General features: G+C 42.7%; 1 protein-coding gene across 3 annotated transcripts in view; it reads right to left on the minus strand.

Moving 5' to 3' along the window:
• Positions 1 to 8,285: 8,285 nt before the first annotated feature.
• The window catches only part of UCHL5 (ubiquitin C-terminal hydrolase L5), a 168,952-nt gene continuing 155,150 nt past the window's right edge, over positions 8,286 to 22,087 (minus strand). For all 3 annotated transcript variants that reach the window (XM_073644104.1, XM_073644102.1, XM_073644103.1), the window contains 3 exons: positions 20,727 to 20,837; positions 15,883 to 15,981; positions 8,286 to 8,656 (listed from right to left, as the gene is read on the minus strand). In XM_073644104.1, the coding sequence (XP_073500205.1) occupies positions 8,615 to 8,656; positions 15,883 to 15,981; positions 20,727 to 20,837 (252 nt within the window). In that variant the 3' untranslated portion in view covers positions 8,286 to 8,614. The remainder of the gene's footprint in view (positions 8,657 to 15,882; positions 15,982 to 20,726; positions 20,838 to 22,087) is intronic.

Consider the following 22,087-nt stretch of genomic DNA (forward strand, 5'->3'; position numbering starts at 1 on the left):
CAAACCATGTTTAGGTTACTTTCATCTTTGAATCCCGGAGGTTGTTCCATGTAAATATCTTCTGTTAAACTTCCATTCAAAAATGCTATCTTTACATCCAGATGTTTCAGTTCCATTTGTTTCATTGCTGCCACTGCAAACAAAGTTCTTATTGTAGTATGTTTGACAACTGGAGCAAATGTTTCATCATAGTCTTCTCCATATTTTTGAGAATAACCTTTAGCTACGAGACTTGCTCGATATCGTTCAGCTGTGCCATCTGTTCGGTACTTTACTTTAAAAACCCATTTACATCCTTTAGCTTCCTTTAGCTTTTCTTCCTTCTGGTAATTCTGTTAGTGTCCATGTTTTTGAGTCATGCATGGATTGTATTTCTATTTCTGTTGCCTGTATCCATTTATTGGCTTCTTCTTCAGGAAGTCGAGATATGTCTTCCCAAGAGGTAGGCTCATAAATTTTATGTGTACTTGCCTTGTATAAAAGGCGCATTGGTGGTTTTCTTTTGTTTTCTCTTATTGAACGTCTTGGTTCTGTGTCTGTTTGTAGTTGTTTCTCTTCACTTTCAGTATTCTGTTTTTTATTAATTTCAACTTCTTTTTCATCAGAAATTCCTTCAGCTATATCATTGCTGTTTTTCTCATTTTTTGTTTCCAGTGAAATCATAGTGTCTTCCTTTAGATCCTCAATGAATGTCACACTGTTACTCACCATAACGGTCAATTTGGGATCTAGGATTCTATATCCTTTGCAATTTTCACTATATCCAACAGTCCTTGCATGGACCTATTTTGAAGTTTGGAACGTTTTTCTGTTGGAATGAATACAAAAACGTTACAACCAAAAACTCAAATGATTTACACTTGGTTTCATACCTTTCCACAGTTCATGTTTTTTTTTTCAGTTTTCTAGAAAAAAGTCGGTTCTGTAGATATGTAGCTGTCATTGCTAGTGTTGAGAGATACCTTCAGATATCGGTAAATATCGGATCGGACAGATACCCAAAAAATATCGGATATCGCCGATTCCGATACCGGAAACCAATGCAAGTCAATGGGACACAAATATCGGAATGAAAATAAACCCTTTCTTTCCTTGTAGGTTAATTCTACATGAAGGAAAACAACTAAGAATAATGTAGAATGTATTACATGAAAAGCCAGCAATTCAGCAGCGGCATACACCGGTACCCCACAATTCAGAACAGAAAGAATAAAGCATCACACATAGATTAGATAGAAACATGTCAGTCACATATATAAGGAGTACAGTGACAGTGTTGCTTACTGTACTTGTCATTTAGTGTTAAAGGATTTATTAAAAAAAATAATAGTGTTTTCATGCACAGTCTCTTTAAAAAAGCCGGCCGGCAATTCAGCATCGGTACCCGACAATTTATAACAGAAAGAATAGAGCATCACACATAGATTAGATACATAGAAACATGTCAGTCACATATATAAGTACAGTGATAGTGTTGATTACTGTACATGTCATTTAGTGTTAAAATAAAGGATTTATTAAAAAAAAAAATTGGCGTGGGGTTCCCCGCAATTTTAGTCTCTAGCGGAGGTTAAGCAGACGGCGGGGGCAGATGTTTGAAGCCTGGGAAGGGGGTAATACCCACGGAGCTTCCCAGCCTACTAATATCAGCCCCCAGCTGAATACCTAGCCTTTACTAGCTATTAAAATGGGGGACCCCCAAAAAAATGACGTGGGGTCCCCCCTATTTTAATAGCTAGCAAAGGCTAGGCAGACAGCTGGGGGCTGATATTAATAGCCCAGGAAGGGTGCCATCAATATTGGCCCCCTCCCAGGCTAGAAACACCAGTCGTCAGCCGCCCCAGAAATGGCGCATCCATAGGATGCGCCAATTCTGGCACTTAGCCTCGCTCTTCCCACTGCCCTGTAGCGGTGGCAGTGGGGTAATAGGGCTGGGGTTGATGTCAGCTTATAATGCCAGCTGACATAAAGCCCAGGTTAGTAATGGAGAGGCGTCTATAAGACACCCCCATTACTAACCCCATAGTGAGGTGAGCAGAGTTCATTGGACATGACCTCGGCTCATCTGGATGCAGTCACAGCGAGACACTGAGGAGCGCAAGCATGCCTGCGCTTCTCAGTGTCTGTGGCGTGGCAAGCTGGATGGCAGCTTTCGGCTGCGATCCAGCCTGTCATGTCAATGTAGCAGAGCTGAAGCTGTCGTGGGAACCATGGAAAGGTAAGGATGAGGTTGCTTTATTATTTTACTTTTATTGCAGGAGATCGTTGGCTTCAGCTGGAATGGGCGTGATGGTAAGTATGGTTTAATTTAGAACATTAAAAAATTGTGTGTTTATTTCAATTAAAGGACTTTATTCTGGGTGTTTGTGTTTTTTTTAACCTTGACTATGGGGTTAGTAATGGGGGTGTCTTATAGACGCCTCTCCATTACTAACCTGGGCTTGATGTCAGCTGGCATTATAACCTGACATCAACCCCAGCCCTATTACCCCACTGCCACCGCTACAGGGCAGTGGGAAGAGCGAGGCTAAGTGCCAGAATTGGCGCATCCTATGGATGCGCCATTTCTGGGGTGGCTGACGGCTGGTGTTTCTAGCCTGGGAGGGGGCCAATATTCATGGCACCCTTCCTGGGCTATTAATATCAGCCCCCAGCTGTCTGCTTAGCCTTTGCTAGCTATTAAAATAGGGGGGACCCCACGTCATTTTTTTGGGGGTCCCCCATTTTAATACCTAGTAAAGGCTAGGTATTCAGCTTGGGGCTGATATTAGTAGCCTGGGAAGCTCCATGGGTATTACCCCCTTCCCAGGCTTCAAACATCTGCCCCCGCCGTCTGCTTAACCTCCGCTAGAGACTAAAATTACGGGGAACCCCACGCCAATTTTTTTTTTATAAATCCTTTATTTTAACACTAAATGACAAGTACAGTAATCAACACTATCACTGTACTTCTTATATATGTGACTGACATGTTTCTATGTATCTAATCTATGTGTAATGCTCCATTCTTTCTATTCTAAATTGTCGGGTACCGATGCTGAATTGCCGGCCGGCTTTTTTAAAGAGACGGGGCATGAAAACACTATTATTTTTTTTAATAAATCCTTTAACACTAAATGACAAGTACAGTAAGCTGAGCGCAGCCATCCAGCTTGTCATCCTTCAGAGACACTGCAGAGCGCAGTCATTATGGGAACTACCGATTCCGGTATTCGATATTCTTAAAGTATCGGAACTCCAATACCGCGAATATCGGTCGATACCCGATATTTCAGTATCGGAATGGTCAACAAAAGTTTTATCTCAAATACACCTGAAGCAAATATGGCTATGCTTGAGATAACACCTGATTTGCAAATGTGTGCTCTCAGGATGTATTCTATTCTGTGGTTTGAATAATTCTAAGACTGAGCAGTCAATAAAAGTGTCATTTTGTGTTGAATTTGGAGACATCACTTGTTACATTAGTTGTGTTGAGGCATTGTTCTTGATTGGAAACAGGAGAAAGTTTGTAAATTCTACTAATAAACCTAGTTTACAATGCAGGTTGAATAAGTTTGATTGTAACTGCATATAACTTCATCTATAATTTAAGCGGCTAAGCGTCCCTCTGTCTGAAGCCTTTATAGACTGCACATGCGTGACGCATAGTCTGGCTCCAGACAGAATCACGCATCCAGCTGTTACAGTTAAGAGGAGTGTATAGCGCCGGAGATCGCGGTATGCGTAGACAATGAATGCATACCACGATCTCCGGCGCCATACTTATTACCTGACCGGGAGGAGCGTTGCCGCGGCGCCTCTTCGCCGGAGAATGGGGCAGGAGTGAGGCGGTGGATCGGCGCATGCGCATAGCGATATCCAGCGCCATTTTACGGAAGACACATTTACAGTGTGTCTTCAGCAAAATGGCGCCGGACAGCGCGGTGCTCCGGCGCCGCACTCCTCCCCCAGCCTCTGGCAGAACAGGACACAGCAGCGCTTCAGCACAGAGCAGAAAGGTGAGTATAACTGTTTATTTTTTTTGGATGTGTGTACAGTGTGAAAGGGGTGAGGGGACCATGCATATACCAGGATTGCAGGGTGAGGGGATCACGCATACCAGGATTGGGGGGGTGAGGGGTACCACACATACCAGGATTGGGGGGTGAGGGGACCCACGCATACCAGGATTGGGTGGGGTGAGGGGACCATGCATACCAGAATAGGGATGAGGGGTACCATACATACCAGGATAGGAATGCGGGGTACCATGCATACCGGGATTGGTGGTGAGGGGTGCCATGCATACCAGGATTGGGGGTGAGGGGTGCCATGCATAACGGGACTGGGGATGAGGGGTGCCATGCATACCGGGATTGGGGATGAGGGGTGCCATGCATACCGGGATTGGGGATGAGGGGTGCTATGCATACCAGGATTGGGGGTAAGGGGTGCCATGCATACCAGGATTGGGGGTGAGGGGTGCCATGCATACCAGGATTGGGGGTGAGGGGTGCCATGCATACCAGGATTGGGGGTGAGGGGTGCCATGCATACCAGGATTGGGGGTGAGGGGTGCCATGCATACCAGGATTGGGGGTGAGGGTTGCCATGCATACCAGGATGGGGATGAGGGGTACCATGCATACCAGGATAGGATGGTGGGGACAGGATGGGGGCAGCACATACCAGCATGGGAGACCATATACCAATAAAAATGCTCGCCACCCGGGCGTAGAACGGGTTCAATAGCTAGTTCAGTAGGACAACAGCAGCACACGTCTGCCCTGTGTGTACATGCAGCTCACTCAGTCTTTGGGATCTCATTGCTCAGACACAAACTCATAGCTATTTGGTGCTAAATCATATTCTTTCAACTTTTTTTATGGCTATACTGCAGATATAGACAGATATATATTATAGGGTGACAGTAGAAAAAAATTGTATGTAAATTTTTAGGTCTCACTCCTGGGAATAATTCCTTTTGGTGTGATTGTAACATACAGAAAGTTTTGTACACTGCAACTTTGTTTACTGGCGGCTCAATCATCACAAAACTAAATTATTTGTAATAAAGGTCTTTCAGCAATGTAAATGTAGAATTTTACAGTACTTTCACAGTATCACTTTTTTTTTTACGAAACACGCTTTATTTGGTTCAGGATAGTCATGGAATGCTTCTCCACACACTGGAGAATAAATGGTTTCTGGTCTTCTTGAATGCTCAGTGATGAATTGAATGTACTCATGAGTGCAATGGAGCATTCGGCGGCATCATTCTTGATTTTTTGATCCGGCGACTTTTGAGGATGCATCGATGTAACTTGCATTGGTGTGCCACAGAAAAGGATCTTGATTATGAAAATCTTGGTTTATTTCCAGTGCAATTAACAGTTTTTTTGTGTTGAACGACATGAAGTGATGAAGCTTCTTGTGTGACGCAAGGTCTTCGGCAAGCTGTATGTTAGTTGAGCAGACATCATTGCCTTCCTTCTGCAGAGTAAGTACCATCTCAACCTTTCTGTAGTTGGAATCTCACTATCAAAAAAAAATCCAAAATCTCACTAAGGTACCACAGTCTGTTGAAAGTTTTTATTGCGGCCTCAGCAACAGGCGCGTTGATTCCTTTGTATGCAACAAGTTCTTGCAGTAATGTCGTCATTTTGCGGCAATGTGGCTGGGATCTAACAGAGGTACCAAGCCTTCAAGTATAAGCAGACAGTAAAAGTGCAAAATTGACAGATTATTTTTAAACTCTGTCAAAGTTAAACGAAATTGGTGACAAAACATGAAGATCTTCAGGACGTATATCACTTTGGCCATCCATCGGGCTCGATGGTAGGCGCCTGGAATGTTGATGTGTACATCTTGGTTTGCCGGCAAACCAAGGAACAGGAGTGCCAGAGTTAACAATTGTAATCAAGGCTGTGGAGTTGGTAAGCCAAACCTCCGACTCCTCAATTTACATGACACAGACTCCAACTCCGACTCCCTCATACATGGCTCATGTTTAAGTAATAAATTTACTGTAGCACAGATTTATCTCAGCTAGAAGTCTAGACCAGGAGTCCTCAAACTTTTTAAACAGGGGGCCAGTTCACGGTCCCTCAGACCATTGGAGGGCCGGAATATAGTTTTTTAAAAAAACTATGAACAAATTCCTATGCACACTGCACATATCTTATTTTGTAGTAAAAAAAACAATACAGGAACAAACACAATATTTAAAATGAAGAACAAGTAAAGTTAAATCAACCGGTATTTCAATAGGTAGGTAACTGTACCCAATAGGCAGCATAGGTCCCCAAAAGGCAGGTAAATGTCCCCAATAGGCAGGTAAATATCCCCAATAGGCAGCATAGGTCCTCAATGGGCAAGTAAATGTTCCCAATAGGCAGGCTGTTTCCCCCTTATAATGCCATATGCAGGCTGTTCCACCCCTTATAATGCCCCATGCAGGCTGTTCCCCCCCTTATAATGCCCCATGCTGGATGCCAGCCCCATATAATGCCCCATGCAGCATGTCACCCCCCCCCCCCATATTATGCCCCATGCAGCACGTCACCCCCCCCATATTATGCCCCATGCAGGATGTCCCTTTCCCCCCATATAATGCCCCATGCAGGATGTCCCTTTCCCCCCCATATAATGCCCCATGCAGCATGTCACCCCCCCCTATAATGCCCCATGCAGCATGTCACCCCCCCACCCTTATAATGCCCCATGCAGGATGTCACCCCCCATATCATGCCCCATGCAGGATGTCACCCCCCTATATTATACCCCTTGCAGGATGTCACCCCCCATATAATGACCTATGCCTCCATACATTAAAAAAAAAAATCCAATACTCCCCTCACTTCTCACTTGCTGCCGCTGCTCTACTCTGGTCTGGACTCCAGCGTCGCGGCGTTGTCTTCCCGCTCTGCGCTGCCTGTGACGGCACTCGGGAGGGCGCGGTGTAAAGACGTCACCGCACCCTCTGACCTGAGACGTCACAAGAAGCGCAGAGCAGGAAGACAGCGGATCTGCAGAGGCACGGGGAGAGGTAAGTATCCGCCTGCCGGGGCCCTGAGCAAGCGGGGGAGAAGGGCGGGCGCTGACACCGCTCTCCTCTCCTCCGCCCATAGCCCGGCGGGCTGGATAAAAGTCCTCCGCGGGCCGCAGTTTGAGGACCCCTGGTCTAGACCCTCAGATCAGGAATAGGACAGACATTTATAGGACATTTCATAACTTTCTCAAAATCTTATGAAAAAAATATTCCCCACAAACTGCATTGAACTACTGTACCCACTTTATTATATATTTTAGGAGTTGGAGTCGGTCCATTTAATACCGGCTCCACCAAAATGGACACAGATTCTGCAGCCCTGATTGTAATCATCTCTCGGATGGCAGTGTGCAAGCTGGTTGGTGCAAAATTCAATTAGACACTCAGTAACTAGACCTAGCTCAGTTGAAACTATGTCATCTTCCATTCAAACTGAAAACTTTGCTTTATCCAGGTGATTCCAGGCAGCCGAAAAGTTCTCCAACAACTTTATATTTGGACCTGTTAATGCCGGCCACAAATTTATCAAACACACCTGCAATAATTAGCTTGTGAATGTGGTGCCTACATGGCAAACAGTAGTTCTTTCTGCAGTTTTTGTTACAAGAGGACGCAGGCATCAGCCTTTGAACCAGTGTTACTACTGGTCGTGTAGAATGACAAACTTCACTTTGCCTAGTTGCTGTAAATCACCCTAATATCTGTCAACACTTGCAAATTACTTTTATAAATTAAACTAAGTGAATTTCAGGTAAAAATGTAATTAAGACAGTAAAAGACACAATGGGAGTGGTGTAGGCTGCTGCGTAAATATTTAGAGATTAGACTTACCCAAAACAGTGAATAATACAGAGTGTTGTCTAATCCGGCAAGTTTACGTTGAAACAGGAAATCTAAACTGATAATATAAAATATTCTTTATAAATTACAAATAAGTAAGAGTCTCAAGGAGCTGTGGGGCCCTTATTGCTGCTCTATATTAATAGCAGTTAAAATAGGAATTGGGTAGTTTTAAGTGTTCAAGGGCTGACACTGAGACACCTTTTAAACACAACCAAAAGAAATGATTTTTCAAAGGATAGTACAATGTGTAACAATTATAGGGGGTGAGTCTTTGAATGAAACTGATTTTTATTTTTTCTATAGAATGCATTGTCAACCTAATATATTTTATATACACACACACACACACACACACACACACACACACACACACACACACACAAAAAATAGAACCCACACAACATGGTAGTTAGGTCTATATTCATACATTTTAATTAAACAACCCTGCTTTCACTGTACTGCAGGTATATAACATCAATGACAAAGTCCTTTAAAAAGCACATATGACAAATGTTGATTGTTCTCCCATTTTGGCTATAGATCTATTTTCAATTCTAGCATATTAAATCGAGAGCATTTATCGTAAATATGCATCAGAATGAGGGATTTAAACAATGTATATACAAAACAAATGAAAATTTAGCAAACTGAATATATTACACGAAATTTCTTGGCAGCTACTTTGTCTTATTTTCCATATTCTATTTCTTTTCCACCATATTTGGCAAGAAAGATTCGTTATTTTGCCTCCTGTAATCGTCTGGTTTGCTTTCCTTTGGCCTAAAACCAAAAACAGTGTTAATATGTTGGAACTAGATTGATGGAATGAATGACTAGTTTTTTTTTTTAAATCAATGGGCTAAAGTAAATTAACTTGTATTTATAGTAATATTTTTAAAAATCTAAATAAAACATTAACCCTTCACTACCATCAATTTACTGTGCTGAAGGCTGGGTCTTTTGGACACTTGTACATTTATGAAGTCGTCATTGCCAACACCATTTGCAGTGATAGCTATAATTAACAGGCAAAATGACAGATAAATCCAATCCCAGATGTTTAACCACTTAGATGCTGCAATCTGCATTGGAAGCATCATCAAAGTGGTTTACAGAGAGAGGGAATCCCTCTCTCACTCCATCATGCCCAATGGATATTGATGACAAGTCATCATTACATTTACATGATGTAAAAAAAAATGTAATTCATGTTTTTTTTATTGGTTTATGGTTAATTATGATGCTCACAAATCTATTGTAGGATCTTTTGGTGGTGGACAGGTATCAGGTTGCTACTCTGACCAACTAGACACTATGCAGCACGCTGATTTCTGTCTATCATTAGGTGACATAGTTTCTAATGCAGATAAAACTAGGATTTCTCTAAAATACAGCAACACTAAGTGTGTATATGTATGTCACTGAATGGAATAAATAGATTTTTTACTTACTGTAAAATCTGTTTCTCGTAGTTGGCATTGGGGAACACAGAACCATGATAGACTGCTCCCATCTGGAGGCTGACACTGTAGAGGCGTTGGCCGAAATTGAGCAAATGGTACTGCCTCGAACGTTGCCACCATCTTTCCCAGGACCCTCATGCAAAAATGAAGGGAATGGTTGCCCAGTCGTTTTAAAGTTCTGATGGAAGACTGAAAAGATAATCTCTTCTTCTCCGAAAGAAATAGCGATGTCTGAACGGTGTCAAACACCATTCGCAGAAACCGTAGCTGCTGTGTTTTAACTAAAACAGACTTTGTCCTGTTGACAATACAACCAAATCGCTCCAGAATCTGAAGAATGATCTGTAGGCTTTTTAGATTTTGCGCAAAGAATGGCGCCTTGACAAGAATGTGATGCAGAGAGGGGAAAACAATTATTCAACTGGATGCATTAATGCCATAACCAGGATCTTTGTAAATACCCTGGGCACTGTGGCCACTCCAAATGGAATTGCCCGTAACTGACCATGATCTTGATTGACCACAAAGCGAAGAAATCGCTGATGGGCTGGAAAAATTGGCACAAGAAAAGAAACATCTCAAATATCTACTGAAGAAAGAAATTTGCAGATTTCCATGGATGCGACAACCAGTGGACGTGGCCTCACTTCCATACACTTTTATTGAGCGAGGCCGCGTCATCTAGTCTGCCCCACCCACTAGATGGCCGCGTCACTAGACAGGGTCAATACAAGTGTATAGAAGCGAGGCCACACCCACTTACGTGTATGTTACGATACTGGAGTAGTCCTGCTGGAAACCAGTGGCCGAAGGAGCACAAGCAGGAACAGCAAGAGGTAGAAGTTGTTCTTGGATAAAACAAAGGAGTTGTAGGAAACAATCCACAGATGAATGAGAACAGTCTGGGTAACAATGTTCAGGAGCTGGAGACTGAAACTAGTCTAACAGCTAGACACAGACACAATACTCAAGCAATGAAAGAGATCCATGTGGGTTTAAGTAGGCCCAAACAGGAAACAAGATGGATTCCGCAGGTTCAGAATCTGTCATATTAGTAAAAGGCAATTGCAGAACACAACAGCAGCCTGCAGTGGTAAGGAGTGGAATTGCAGCACAATTATTAAGGTGAACAATAGCAGCTAGTGGTCAAACTGTAGAAGGATTTAAGGAATTCTGACAGTATAACTCATACATACCCACCGGTCTCGAGTTCTAACCAGCGAATCCCCACAGCGCACAGTGCGTGCGCTAGGGACATTCATAAGCCTGCAGTCACAGAATGACTGCAGACTCATCGATTTGGCCGGACAACCCCTTTAAGATACCTGAAGAGGGCTCGGATTAATCACTTCAAGTTCACATTGCTCCGATCAGTAGTCCATCCATGGAAACAGGAGAGACTTATCGATGTGGGCCTGAAAACTCCTTTAAATCTAAAATAGGCTGCACCAAGCCGTCTTTTTTGAGGATAATGAATAGGTTTTAATAAAACCCCTTGAAGAGCTCTGAAGTGGGAACAATCACCCCTGCTTGAAGTAGGGAAGTTATCGCCTGATTGAAATTGACTCTTATGCTGGGAGACCCGGGAGGGCGAGAGCAAAAGAAATGATCGTGAGGTAGAGCAGTGAACTCTACTCAGTATCCCGAAGAGATGACCTCCCTGACTCAAAGATCACTGACTGCCCCCAGCTATGCCTCCTGAATAAGGAGGAGGCGGCCACGCACCCGGGAAGAAACGCTTAGACCTTCCTACTGTCTCTGGACCCGCAGGGCCTAGCCTCTGATCCAGAAGGATGTTCAGCGAATGTTGCTCTAACCTACCGACATGACTCGTTTAGTGCAGGAAACTGGTGAAAGGGATGGACCTGCAAGGCCACATGCCTCCGAAAGGGATGGCTGGCCCTGGACTGAGGAAGCAGGGTGCTTCTACTGCAGGTTGCTTTTGAAAAGACTGGTCCCAAACAAGTGAGACTCTTGGAATGGTAGACTCAAAGGTTTCTTTGAGGCCAAGTCCACCCTCCATACCTTGAGCCACAGCATGGAGAGAATTGCGATGCAATTACTTGCCAACTGGGCAGAGCACTTCGCTATATCTAAGGATGCTACACAGACATACTTCCCTGCCTGTACAATCTTATAAGTGATCTCAGCTAATCCTAGCCCATGTCGTTACCGCCTTGGAAACCCAAGTGGCGGAAAAGGCTGGGCAAAGGGCAAAAACTGCTCCCTCAAAAGCGGACCTCGCCACAGACTCTACATGTCTGTCCGTGGAATCCGTGGAGATAAGTGAGACACCGGAGTGTCTACCACTGGTAGAGTAGACCAAAGGCCACCAGTTCTGCTGGGAAGGTGTAGAAAATCTCCATACTGCAACACTTCTGAAAGAGCTTGTTTGGGTGTTACCATGCTTTCTGTAACACCTCTGTAAACTCCACATGGTTAGAAAAGGATCTAGCCATGCACTTAGCCCTCCTAAAGAAACCTGTTTTAGTAATGGGAGGGGGCGGCGCAGCTGTCACTCCCAGAGAAGCGTCCACTGCAGACACCAAACCGTCCACCTTTTCCCCTAGTTATCCCAACTGTTATGGATCCAGAAGGGATTCTGAACTTTAACTGGATTCTGAGTGCTGAGGAGAGTGAATCCCCTGGGAAAGGGAAAAGGAATATGGGTGCCTCCCCTGTGAATGTGACCAGGATGAGGAAGTACCCCACAACCACCTGGACCGCTTTCATGACCGACCAAATTGGTACTGGGTGGCTGGGGGATCAGAATCATTCACAGCTGAGATCAGAGCTCCGAGGGTGGAAATCGTCACCGGCAATCATTCCACAACTCTAACCAGCGTCCTGGACACCCTGGTTAGTTCGGCTACAGACTGAACTAAATCATGAGCCCAGGCAAGAGGGGCCATGTTCTCCTCAGCTGTCATAGAGGTCTCCTGTGCGTCTACCAGCAAGGAAGCAGGAGGGGTACAGGCGGCTCAAAAGGCCACAGACTGACAGGTGGAAAACGTACTATTACAAGCAGGGCTGTGGAGTCAGAGTAGTGGAGTTGGAGTCTGTGTCAATTTTAGTGGAGTCTGAGTCTGTATAAAATGGACCGACTCATAATATATAATAAATTGGGTACAGTACTTCAATGTAGTATGTGCTGTAAATTTTTTCATAAGAATTTGGGAAAGTTATAAAATGTCCGTTAACCTCTTACTGGCCTGGGGCGTATTAGTACGCCCCAGACCATCACCCCCGGTTCAGTGAGGACTCCGGCGGTGAGCCCACACTGTACTGACCACATGTCAGCTGATTATTACAGCTGACATGTGCCAGCAACAGCCGCTGGTGGAATCACGATCCACCCGCGGCTAACATGTTAAATGCCGCTGTCAATCTCTGACAGCGGCATTTAACATCGCCGCGCCGGAAGCGCGGCATTAGCCCCGCCCATCGGTGACCCCGTCACGTGATCGCGGGTCACCGATGGGTGGTCATGACAACCCTGGGTCTGCAGCAGACTCCAGTGGTTGTCATGTAAAGATTACTATGAGCGCCACCTAGTGGTCGGCGCTCATAGTACAGGAGCATTTCTGCTACATAGAGGTGATCTGCTGATCACCTCTACGTAGCAGAGGCGATCGGACAGTTGCTGCTTCTAGTCTCCTATGGAGACTATTGAAGCATGCAAAAATTTTTAAAAAAAGTTTTTAAAAATATTAAAAAATATAAAAGTTTAAATCACCCCCCTTTCGCCCCATTCAAAATAAAATAAAAAATAAACCCCACATACACATATTTGGTATCGCCGCGTTCAGAATCGCCCGATCTATCAATATAAAAAAAGAATTAATCAGATCGGTAAACGGCGTAACGAGAAAAAAAATTCCAAACGCCAGAATTATGTTTTTTTTGGTCGCCGCAACATTGCAATTAAATGCAATAACGGGCGATCAAAACATCGTATCTACCCCAAAATGGTATCAATAAAAACGTCAGCCCGGCGCAAAAAAAATAAGCCCTCACCCGGCCCCAGATCCCGAAAAATGGAGACGCTACGGGTCTTGGAAAATGGTGCCATTTTTTAACTTTTTTTTTTTTAGCAAACTTTGGATTTTTTTTCACCACTTAAATAAAAAAGAACCTATACATGTTTGGTGTCTACGAACTCGTAATGACCTGGAGAATAATAATGGAAGGTCAGTTTTAGCATCCAGTGAACGTGGAAAGAAAAAAAAACTGTGGAATTGCATTTTTTTTTGCAATTTCACCGCACTTGGAACTTTTTTCCCGTTTTCCAGTACATGATATGGTAAAACTAGTAATGGCGTTTAAAAGTACAACTCGTCCCGCAAAAAATAAGCCCTCACATGGCCATATTGACCAAAAAATAAAAACGCTATGGCTCTGGGAACAAGAGGAGCAAAAAACTAAAATAGAAAAAAGGAAAATCCCAAGGTCGCGAAGGGGTTAAATGTCTGTTCTATTCTTAATTTAGGTTTTGTAGTGGAGAAGAATCTATGCTGCACTTTATGTACATGCTCAGCAGTGAGGCCGTGCTGTTGAGTCGGGAGTCAGGGAAAGTGAAGAGTCGGAGGCTTGACTTACCGACTCTACAGCCCTGATTACAAGTCACACAAGTATAAAAGTGACAAGTGCAGATTGCGCTAATGCGTGTGCACGGTCTCCAGACTGACATGAGTGATAGAGAAAAAGCAGAGAGAAAAAAATATAGACTCCACTAAACAGTGACACAAAAACTTGTAAGAGTGCCTAGAATCAGCCCCCAGGAGCCAACAGCCTACCACACCCACGTTTCAGGAATCTATGCCCCCTGAGAGCTTGTTAACCCACGAGGAGGAAGACACCGAGGTGCTTCTGTGCCCACAGTATTTCATAATCCCGTGCTGAAGACAGGAAGAGAAAGGGATGAATCCAGAGGAGCAAATTTCATTTAAATGTAATAATAGTGTCAAGCTCCAGGTGACAGCAGACTATCCCATGGTTCTGTGTCCCCCAATAAGACAAGCGAGAAATATAAATTTTATACACTGAATGTAATGTAAAACCATGTGAATAGTCTTATAGTGCTCCTCATGATCAGATTTTTTTCCCCTTCAAACAGCAGTCGTAAGTTTTAAAAAGTATTCAATTTATCGTAAAAAAACAACAAGAGGTAGATAGTAGCTTATCGGACTATAAGCAGGGTACTTCAAAATGTTAACATCACCAGAAGCATACGTGTATATAGTTCATTATTTTGTTTTTCCTGTGTTCTAGCTGAAGAAAATTTTTAAAAACAGATTAAACAAAATCACAACATTTCCAGTATCAACACCAGACCAATCACGATCATGAAGGAAAATAGTGTCATCATATGACATTTCTCTGACAAATTATTATTTTGTCAGCCACACCGCCTTTAAATCAGCAGTGCTGGAGTAAAAATGTAAAACATTGCTGAATTTTGCGACATTTCAAACTATTTTATGTCAGAATTCTGACAAACTGTTCAAAGAATTGGCTCAAAGTTTTACGGTTATCTATTTTTTTTAATGTAACCATTTTAATTACCTTAACTATAACCCCAACTCTGGAAAAAGTGGGTAAAAACTTAACCAAAACTAACATTATAGTAACTTCTCTTTTTTTTCTCCACAGGGAAGACGGGACACTTACATTTAGGACAGTTCCCTCAGCAGGTCTCACTTTCCGCTCACAAAATCACAACTGACACATGAGGAAGAGAACTAAAAAGGAGAGCATAGTGCAGCCAAGATGAGTTTTCCATTGACTGATCTGTTCTGGAAAGTCAATGATCAAGATCACAAAGCTCTCTTCATTTACCCGAGTGCCTTGTCATCATGGTCAGTGCCTATGCAGAGCGCAGCAGCTCATGACAAACTCATCATGATTACGCTGCTCCAAATATGAACTGGCAGCGATAAAAAAAACAACAAAAAAAACAGCACTCACTAGGGGGAGTGGAAAGGGAAATGGGGAAAAAGGCTGAGGTACCTCCTGCACCATGAATAAATGGAAACAAAGGGGGTCGGCATGCTCATTGCCCACCTAATATTCTCACTGTTTGCATAGGTTTACCCCAGAAAACCAACCACATGCAGAGAACTGTGTGCGCCCCAAGCTCAGAGGGGAGGCCCCCGTCCGTTAGCTAGACTGATTTGGGCAGAAAGGGGATAGAGCAGCTTGCAGTGTTTGGAAACACCGGCAAGCTGCAGAAGATAAATGGGAAAAAATATAACCTCTTGCAAAAATGCCTAACAAGATAAAACACATACAAAGCAATATACAGAAAGAAAAACAAAAAAACACATTACCAAAGTGTACAGTCTTTATGTACACTCCTAACCAACCTTCTATTATCACCAGTGATTTAATAGAAAATACATGGATCAACTCCCCAATTAAATAAAGTTAAAAATAGATGTTGACACACATGACCTGCATATATGCCAAAAGATCATTATTTTGACATACATTTGGCCAAATATACCGTATGGACATAGATCTGATGGAAATTAAAGTATTTACCTTTTCTACTAGTGGTATTAACTGCTGATGTTCTGCTAACGTTTTCAACAATTCCATGATGAATGGAAGGTAGTTGTGTTTCCTTCTGATATTCTCAGTCTGGTTAAAGAAGACATACATTTAATAATGTTGTCTTTATTCTATAAAGTCTAGCATGAATATTTTTATATAAAATTAAACAGTAATCATGCTTTCACAAACTATAAAACAAAGTTAATCAATTTAAATTGATTTCTTAAACTTTTCACTAAACTGCCTGTCTTGAAAAATATTTTTAGACTTCCAATTTTATTGTTGCAAGGTTTTTTAACTTGTTTCCTTCACAGTAAGTAATCCATCTACATTTACAATTAATACAACATGACAAAAACAAAATTACCTCCTTCAAGTTAATATTGAGTAAAGGAATGAGGACCATTGAACCCCTTGCATGTCACAGCATCCAAGTGGTTAGACAAAGGCAAGAAGTAACCAGTCACCCCATAAGCTTGCGAGCAGGGCCCTCACTTATTCTGTACTGTCTTTATTGTCTGTACATATGCCCGCTTAACTGTACAGTGCTGCGGAATATGTTGGCGCTATATAAATATAATTATTATTGGATTGCCATAGCAGTCAAGACTATACATGGCTGTCAAGCCCACCGTATACGGATGCCTAGCGAGCACAGGCAAAGGCTGGCTGTCAGATTTATAGCAACACACCTATCAAAAGTTTAGAGAAAAAAAAAATCCTTTTTCACTTAGAAAGTTATAAAAAAAAAAAAAAAAAAAAAAAAAAAAAGCACATAACTGATATGACCTAATCCAAACCAAAAAGTAAATAAAAATACCAAAACTGCTGTGTTTTCTCTTTATCCCAGCTATGATGAGCAATACAATAAAAAGTAATCAGTTGTATGTAATCCAAATCGGCTTCATTAACCCCCCTTCCCTACCCCCCCCCCCCCAAAAAAACAAACATATATATCAAAATCAAATTGCTGGTGGGGAGGGGAAATTAAAAAAATAATAATAATAATAATAATAAAAAAAGCATTGAATGCAGCACCACAAATATTAAAAAAATAAAAAATAAAGTCCCCAATTCATGAAGACAAACGTAAATGACGCTGATCTTGAGGGGGCAAGTTGAAGTCAGAAGCATCTGAGAAGTAGTTTACACCTAGCTATAAGTCTTACTCCAGTCACTGTCATGAATTAGATGGGCTGTGGTGTCAAGATCCAATTTCACATCTTATTCGCCCATTTTTGACAGAGCTGGGCAAAAATGCCAAAAAGGCACACATTTTTAGCCAAGTTGTCATTGCACAAAAATTGTGACTTTTTAAATTAATTTTGCCAGAATTCTGGTGCAACCTTTTCGATAAATCAGGGCCAAAGTGTTGCATTGTGCAAAGGCAGAGGTACAGTACAGACCAAAAGTTTGGACACACCTTCTCATTTAAAGATTTTTCTGTATTTTCATGACTATGAAAATTGTACATTCACACTGAAGGCATGAAAACTATGAATTAACACATGTGGAATTATATACTTAACAAAAAAGTGTGAAACAACTGAAAATGTGTCTTATATTCTAGGTTCTTCAAAGTAGCCACCTTTTGCTTTGATGAATGCTTTGCACACTTTTGGCATTCTCTTGATGAGCTTCAAAAGGTAGTCACCGGAAATGGTTTTCACTTCACAGGTGTGCCCTGTCAGGTTTAATAAGTGGGATTTCTTGCCTTCTAAATGGGGTTGGGACCATCAGTTGTGTTGTGCAGAAGTCTGGTGGATACACAGCTGATAGTCCTACTGAAAAGACTGTTAGAATTTGTATTATGGAAAGAAAAAAGCAGGGAAGTAAAGAAAAACGAGTGGCCAATGAAGGTCAGTCAGTCCGAAAAATTGGGAAAACTTTGAAAGTGTCCCCAAGTGCAGTTGCAAAAACCATCAAGAGCTACAAAGAAACTGGCTCACATGAGGACCGCCCCAGGAGAGGAAGACCAAGAGTCACCTCTGCTTCTGAGGATAAGTTTATCCGAGTCACCAGCCTCAGAAATCGCAGGTTAACAGCAGCTCAGATTAGAGACCAGGTCAATGTCACACAGAGTTCTAGCAGCAGACACATCTCTACAACAAATGTTAAGAGGAGACTTTGTGCAGGCCTTCATGGTAAAATAGCAGCTAGGAAACCACTGCTAAGGACAGGCAACCAGCAGAAGAGACTTGTTTGGGCTAAAGAACACAAGGAATGGACATTAGACCAGTGGAAATCTGTGCTTTGTTCTGATGAGTCCAAATTTGAGATCTTTGGTTCCAACCACCGTGTCTTTGTGCGACGCAGAAAAGGTGAACGGATGGACTCTACATGCCTGGTTCCCACCGTGAAGCATGGAGGAGGAGGTGTGATGGTGTGGGGGTGCTTTTCTGGAGACACTGTTGGGGATTTATTCAAAATTGAAGGCATACTGAACCAGCATGGCTAGCACAGCATCTTGCAGCGGCATGCTATTCCATCCGGTTTGCGTTTAGTTGGACCATCATTTATTTTTCAACAGGACAATGACCCCAAACACACCTCCAGGATGTGTAAGGGCTATTTGACCAAGTGGGAGAGTGATGGGGTGCTACGCCAGATGACCTGGCCTCCACAGTCACCAGACCTGAACCCAATCGAGATGGTTTGGGGTGAGCTGGACCGCAGAGTGAAGGCAAAAGGGCCAACAAGTGCTAAGCATCTCTGGGAACTCCTTCAAGATTGTTGGAAGACCATTTCCGGTGACTACCTCTTGAAGCTCATCAAGAGAATGCCAAGAGTGTGCAAAGCAGTCATCAAAACAAAAGGTGGCTACTTTGAAGAACCTAGAATATAAGACATATTTTCAGTTGTTTCACACTTTTTTGTTAAGTATATAATTCCACATGTGTTAATTCATAGTTTTGATGCCTTCAGTGTGAATGTACAATTTTCATAGTCATGAAAATATAGAACAATCTTTAAATGAGAAGGTGTGTCCAAACTTTTGGTCTGTACTGTACATAAAATCTATTATAGAAATGTTTAACTGCAGAATAAATCTATATCATTTATACCACATGGTGAATGCATAAAACAAACAACAACAAAAAACAATGACAATCAAAATGCTTTCTGGGGTGATACACACTGCTCAAAAAAATAAAGAGAACACTTAAACAACACAATGTAACTCCAAGTCAATAACACTTCTGTGAAATCTACTTGTCCAGTTATGAAGCAACACTGATTGTGAATCAATTTCTCCTGCTGTTGTGCAAATGGAACAGACAACTGGTAAAAATGATAGGCAATTAGCAAGATACCCCCTATAAAGGAGCAGTTCTGCAGGTGGTGACCACAGACCATTTCTCTGTTCTCATCCTTTTTGGCTGCTGTTTTGGTTACTTTTACATTTTGCCATTGCTCTCACCCCTAGAGGTACAGTCGCATGAGGCGGTGTCTACAGTACAACCCACAGAAGTTGCTCAGGTAGTGCAGTTTATCTAGGATGGCACATCAGTGCGAGCTGTGGCAAGAAGGGTAGCTGTGTCTGTCAGCACAGTGTCCAGAGCATGGAGCAGATACCAGGAGATGTGGAGGGAGCCATAGGAGGGCAACAACCCAGCAGCAGGACCGTTACCTCCTCCTTTGTGCAAGGAGGAACAGGAGGAGCACTGCCAGAGCCCTGCAAAATGACCTCCAGCAGGCCACAAATGTGCATGTGTCTGCACAAACGGTTAGAAACCGACTCCATGAGGGCGGTATGAGGGCCTGGCGTCCACAGTTGGGGGTTGTGCTCACAGCCCAACACCGTGCAGGACGCTTGGCATTTGCCACAGGACACCAGGATTGGCAAAGTCGCCACTGGCGCCCTGTGCTCTTCACAGATGAAAGCAGGTTCACACTGAGCACATGTGACAGACGTGACAGAGTCTGGAGACGCCTTGGAGAGTGATCTGCTGCCTGCAACATCCTTCAGCATGACTGGTTTGGCAGTGGGTCAGTAATGGTGTGGGGTGGCATTTTTTGGAGGGCCGCATAGCCCTCCCTGTGCTCGCCAGAGGTAGCCTGACTGCCATTAAGTACCGAGAGGAGATCCTCAGACCCCTTGGGAGACCATATGCTGGTGCGGTTGGCCCTGGGTTCCTCCTAATGCAGGACAATGCCAGACCTCATGTGGCTGGAGTGTGTCAGCAGTTCCTGCAAGATGAAGGCATTGAATCTATGGACTGGCCTGCCCGTTCCCCAGACCTGGATCCGATTGAGCACATCTGGGACATCATGTCTCGCTCCATCCACCAACGTCACGTTGCATCACAGACTGTCCAGGAGTTGGCGGATGCTTTAGTCCAGGTCTAGGAGGAGATCCCACAGGAGACCATGCGCAACCTCATCAGGATTATGCCCAGGCATTGTAGGGAGGTCATACAGGCACGTGGAGGCCACACACAATACTGAGCCTCATTTTGACTTGTTTTAAGGACATTACATCAAAGTTGGATCAGCCTGTAGTGTGTTTTTCCACTTTAATTTTGGGGGCGACTCCAAATCCAGGCTTCTATTAACAAATTTGATTTCCATTGATGATTCCATTGATGATTTTTGTGTGATTTTGTTGTCAGCACATTCAATTTTGTACAGAACAAAGTATTCAATGAGAATATTTCATTCATTCAGATCTAGGATGTGTTATTTGAGTGTTCCCTTTCTTTTTTTGAGCAGTGTATATGTCTGTATAGGTTATAGCTCTTGAGTTTGAAATGCAGTAAACATGGAATTAAAAACTATGTTCAACAAGGGATTTCCATTCGGATCGCACCAGAACACTAATATAGAGTAACCTTGTATCTTTTTGTCTTCTGTACTTCTTCCTCTAGCAGGAGTTGATTTTTAGCAATTTCAGACTGTACAGAGTTGATCAGACTGTTGTGATCAGTTTCCATGGGCTCAATCTGTCAATTCGATAAAAAAAAAAGAAAAGTAGCATATCCAAAATAAACTAGGAAAACAAATGGCAAGGTACAGAAGCTGATTAGCATGTAATAATCTTTAAATACAAGAAAATATTAAAAAAGATGACTCCGCTATATTTTGTGTCCCCTAATCCCTCCTAGACACAAAGAAATGTAGTGAAAGTGCACTAAAATAATAATTGATTGAAGTCTTCCCTGGTTACCAGCTCTGCTCGGATATTCTTCTGGCCCATGTAACCTGAAATCGGAAATGCCAGCTTACACAGAAGTTTGTGTGTTCAGTGGACACCTGAAGAGTAGTCACAAGAATACCGGCGCAACATTGGAAACAAGAAAGATGGCGATTGGCAAGTATGTTAACATATGCAATACATTACAACCTAAGGATTAGTAAAAAAAACAAGGCATAATTTCAACGATGAAAATGTTATAACAACTGTATCCAGTACATTTTATAGTAAAGGGTAATTCCACTATATCACATGACATTTGGAAATCATTATAGCCTCGTGTATTTCAGTGTTGTCACAATCATCCACAATCTTTTTATGTAAATGCTGTATGACTATTAGGCTGTGTGCCCACTATGCGTTTTTTAAGCGTGTCCGCAGCGGTAATTCCGCCGCAGAAACGCTTAAACGCTTGGTAGAAGGTCTGCAATGTTCCCCAATGATAATCCGCATGTGCTGTGCCAATACTAATTATTTTGCGTTAGCGCAGCGTTTTTGAAGCCACTGACTTGCATTGAATCACTTAATATCCACATGACTACATGTGCACATGCGGATATTAAGCGATTCAATGTCCGCATGGTACCCGGGTCTGGGGAAGAGGAGACTCTCCTCCAGACTTGGGTACCATAGTAACTGTAAAAAAAAAAAAAAAAAAAAAAAAAAAAAAAAAAAAGAATTTAAAATAAATAAAAAAAAAAAAACATTATACTTACCTTCCGATGACCCCTGGTCTCCTGTATGATGCGTCCTGGCTCCCCGGCGGCTCGCGATGGTGTAAAAGGACCTTCCATGACATCATTCAGTCATGTGAGAGGTCACGCGACCGCTGACGTCGGCGGTCGCGTGACCTGTCACATGACTAAATGACGTCATGGAAGGTCCTTTTACACCACTGCAGGCCACTGGGGAAACCAGAGAAAGAGACCGGGGGCCATCGGAAGGTGAGTATAATGTTTTTATTTTTTACCATTTTTATTCTTTTCTTTAACTAACTTG

This window comes from Phyllobates terribilis, unplaced genomic scaffold (genome assembly GCF_046119375.1).
Source record: "Phyllobates terribilis strain yellow unplaced genomic scaffold, ASM4611937v1 Scaffold_8__6_contigs__length_399053987, whole genome shotgun sequence".
In the NCBI taxonomy this organism is placed as follows: domain Eukaryota; kingdom Metazoa; phylum Chordata; class Amphibia; order Anura; family Dendrobatidae; genus Phyllobates; species Phyllobates terribilis.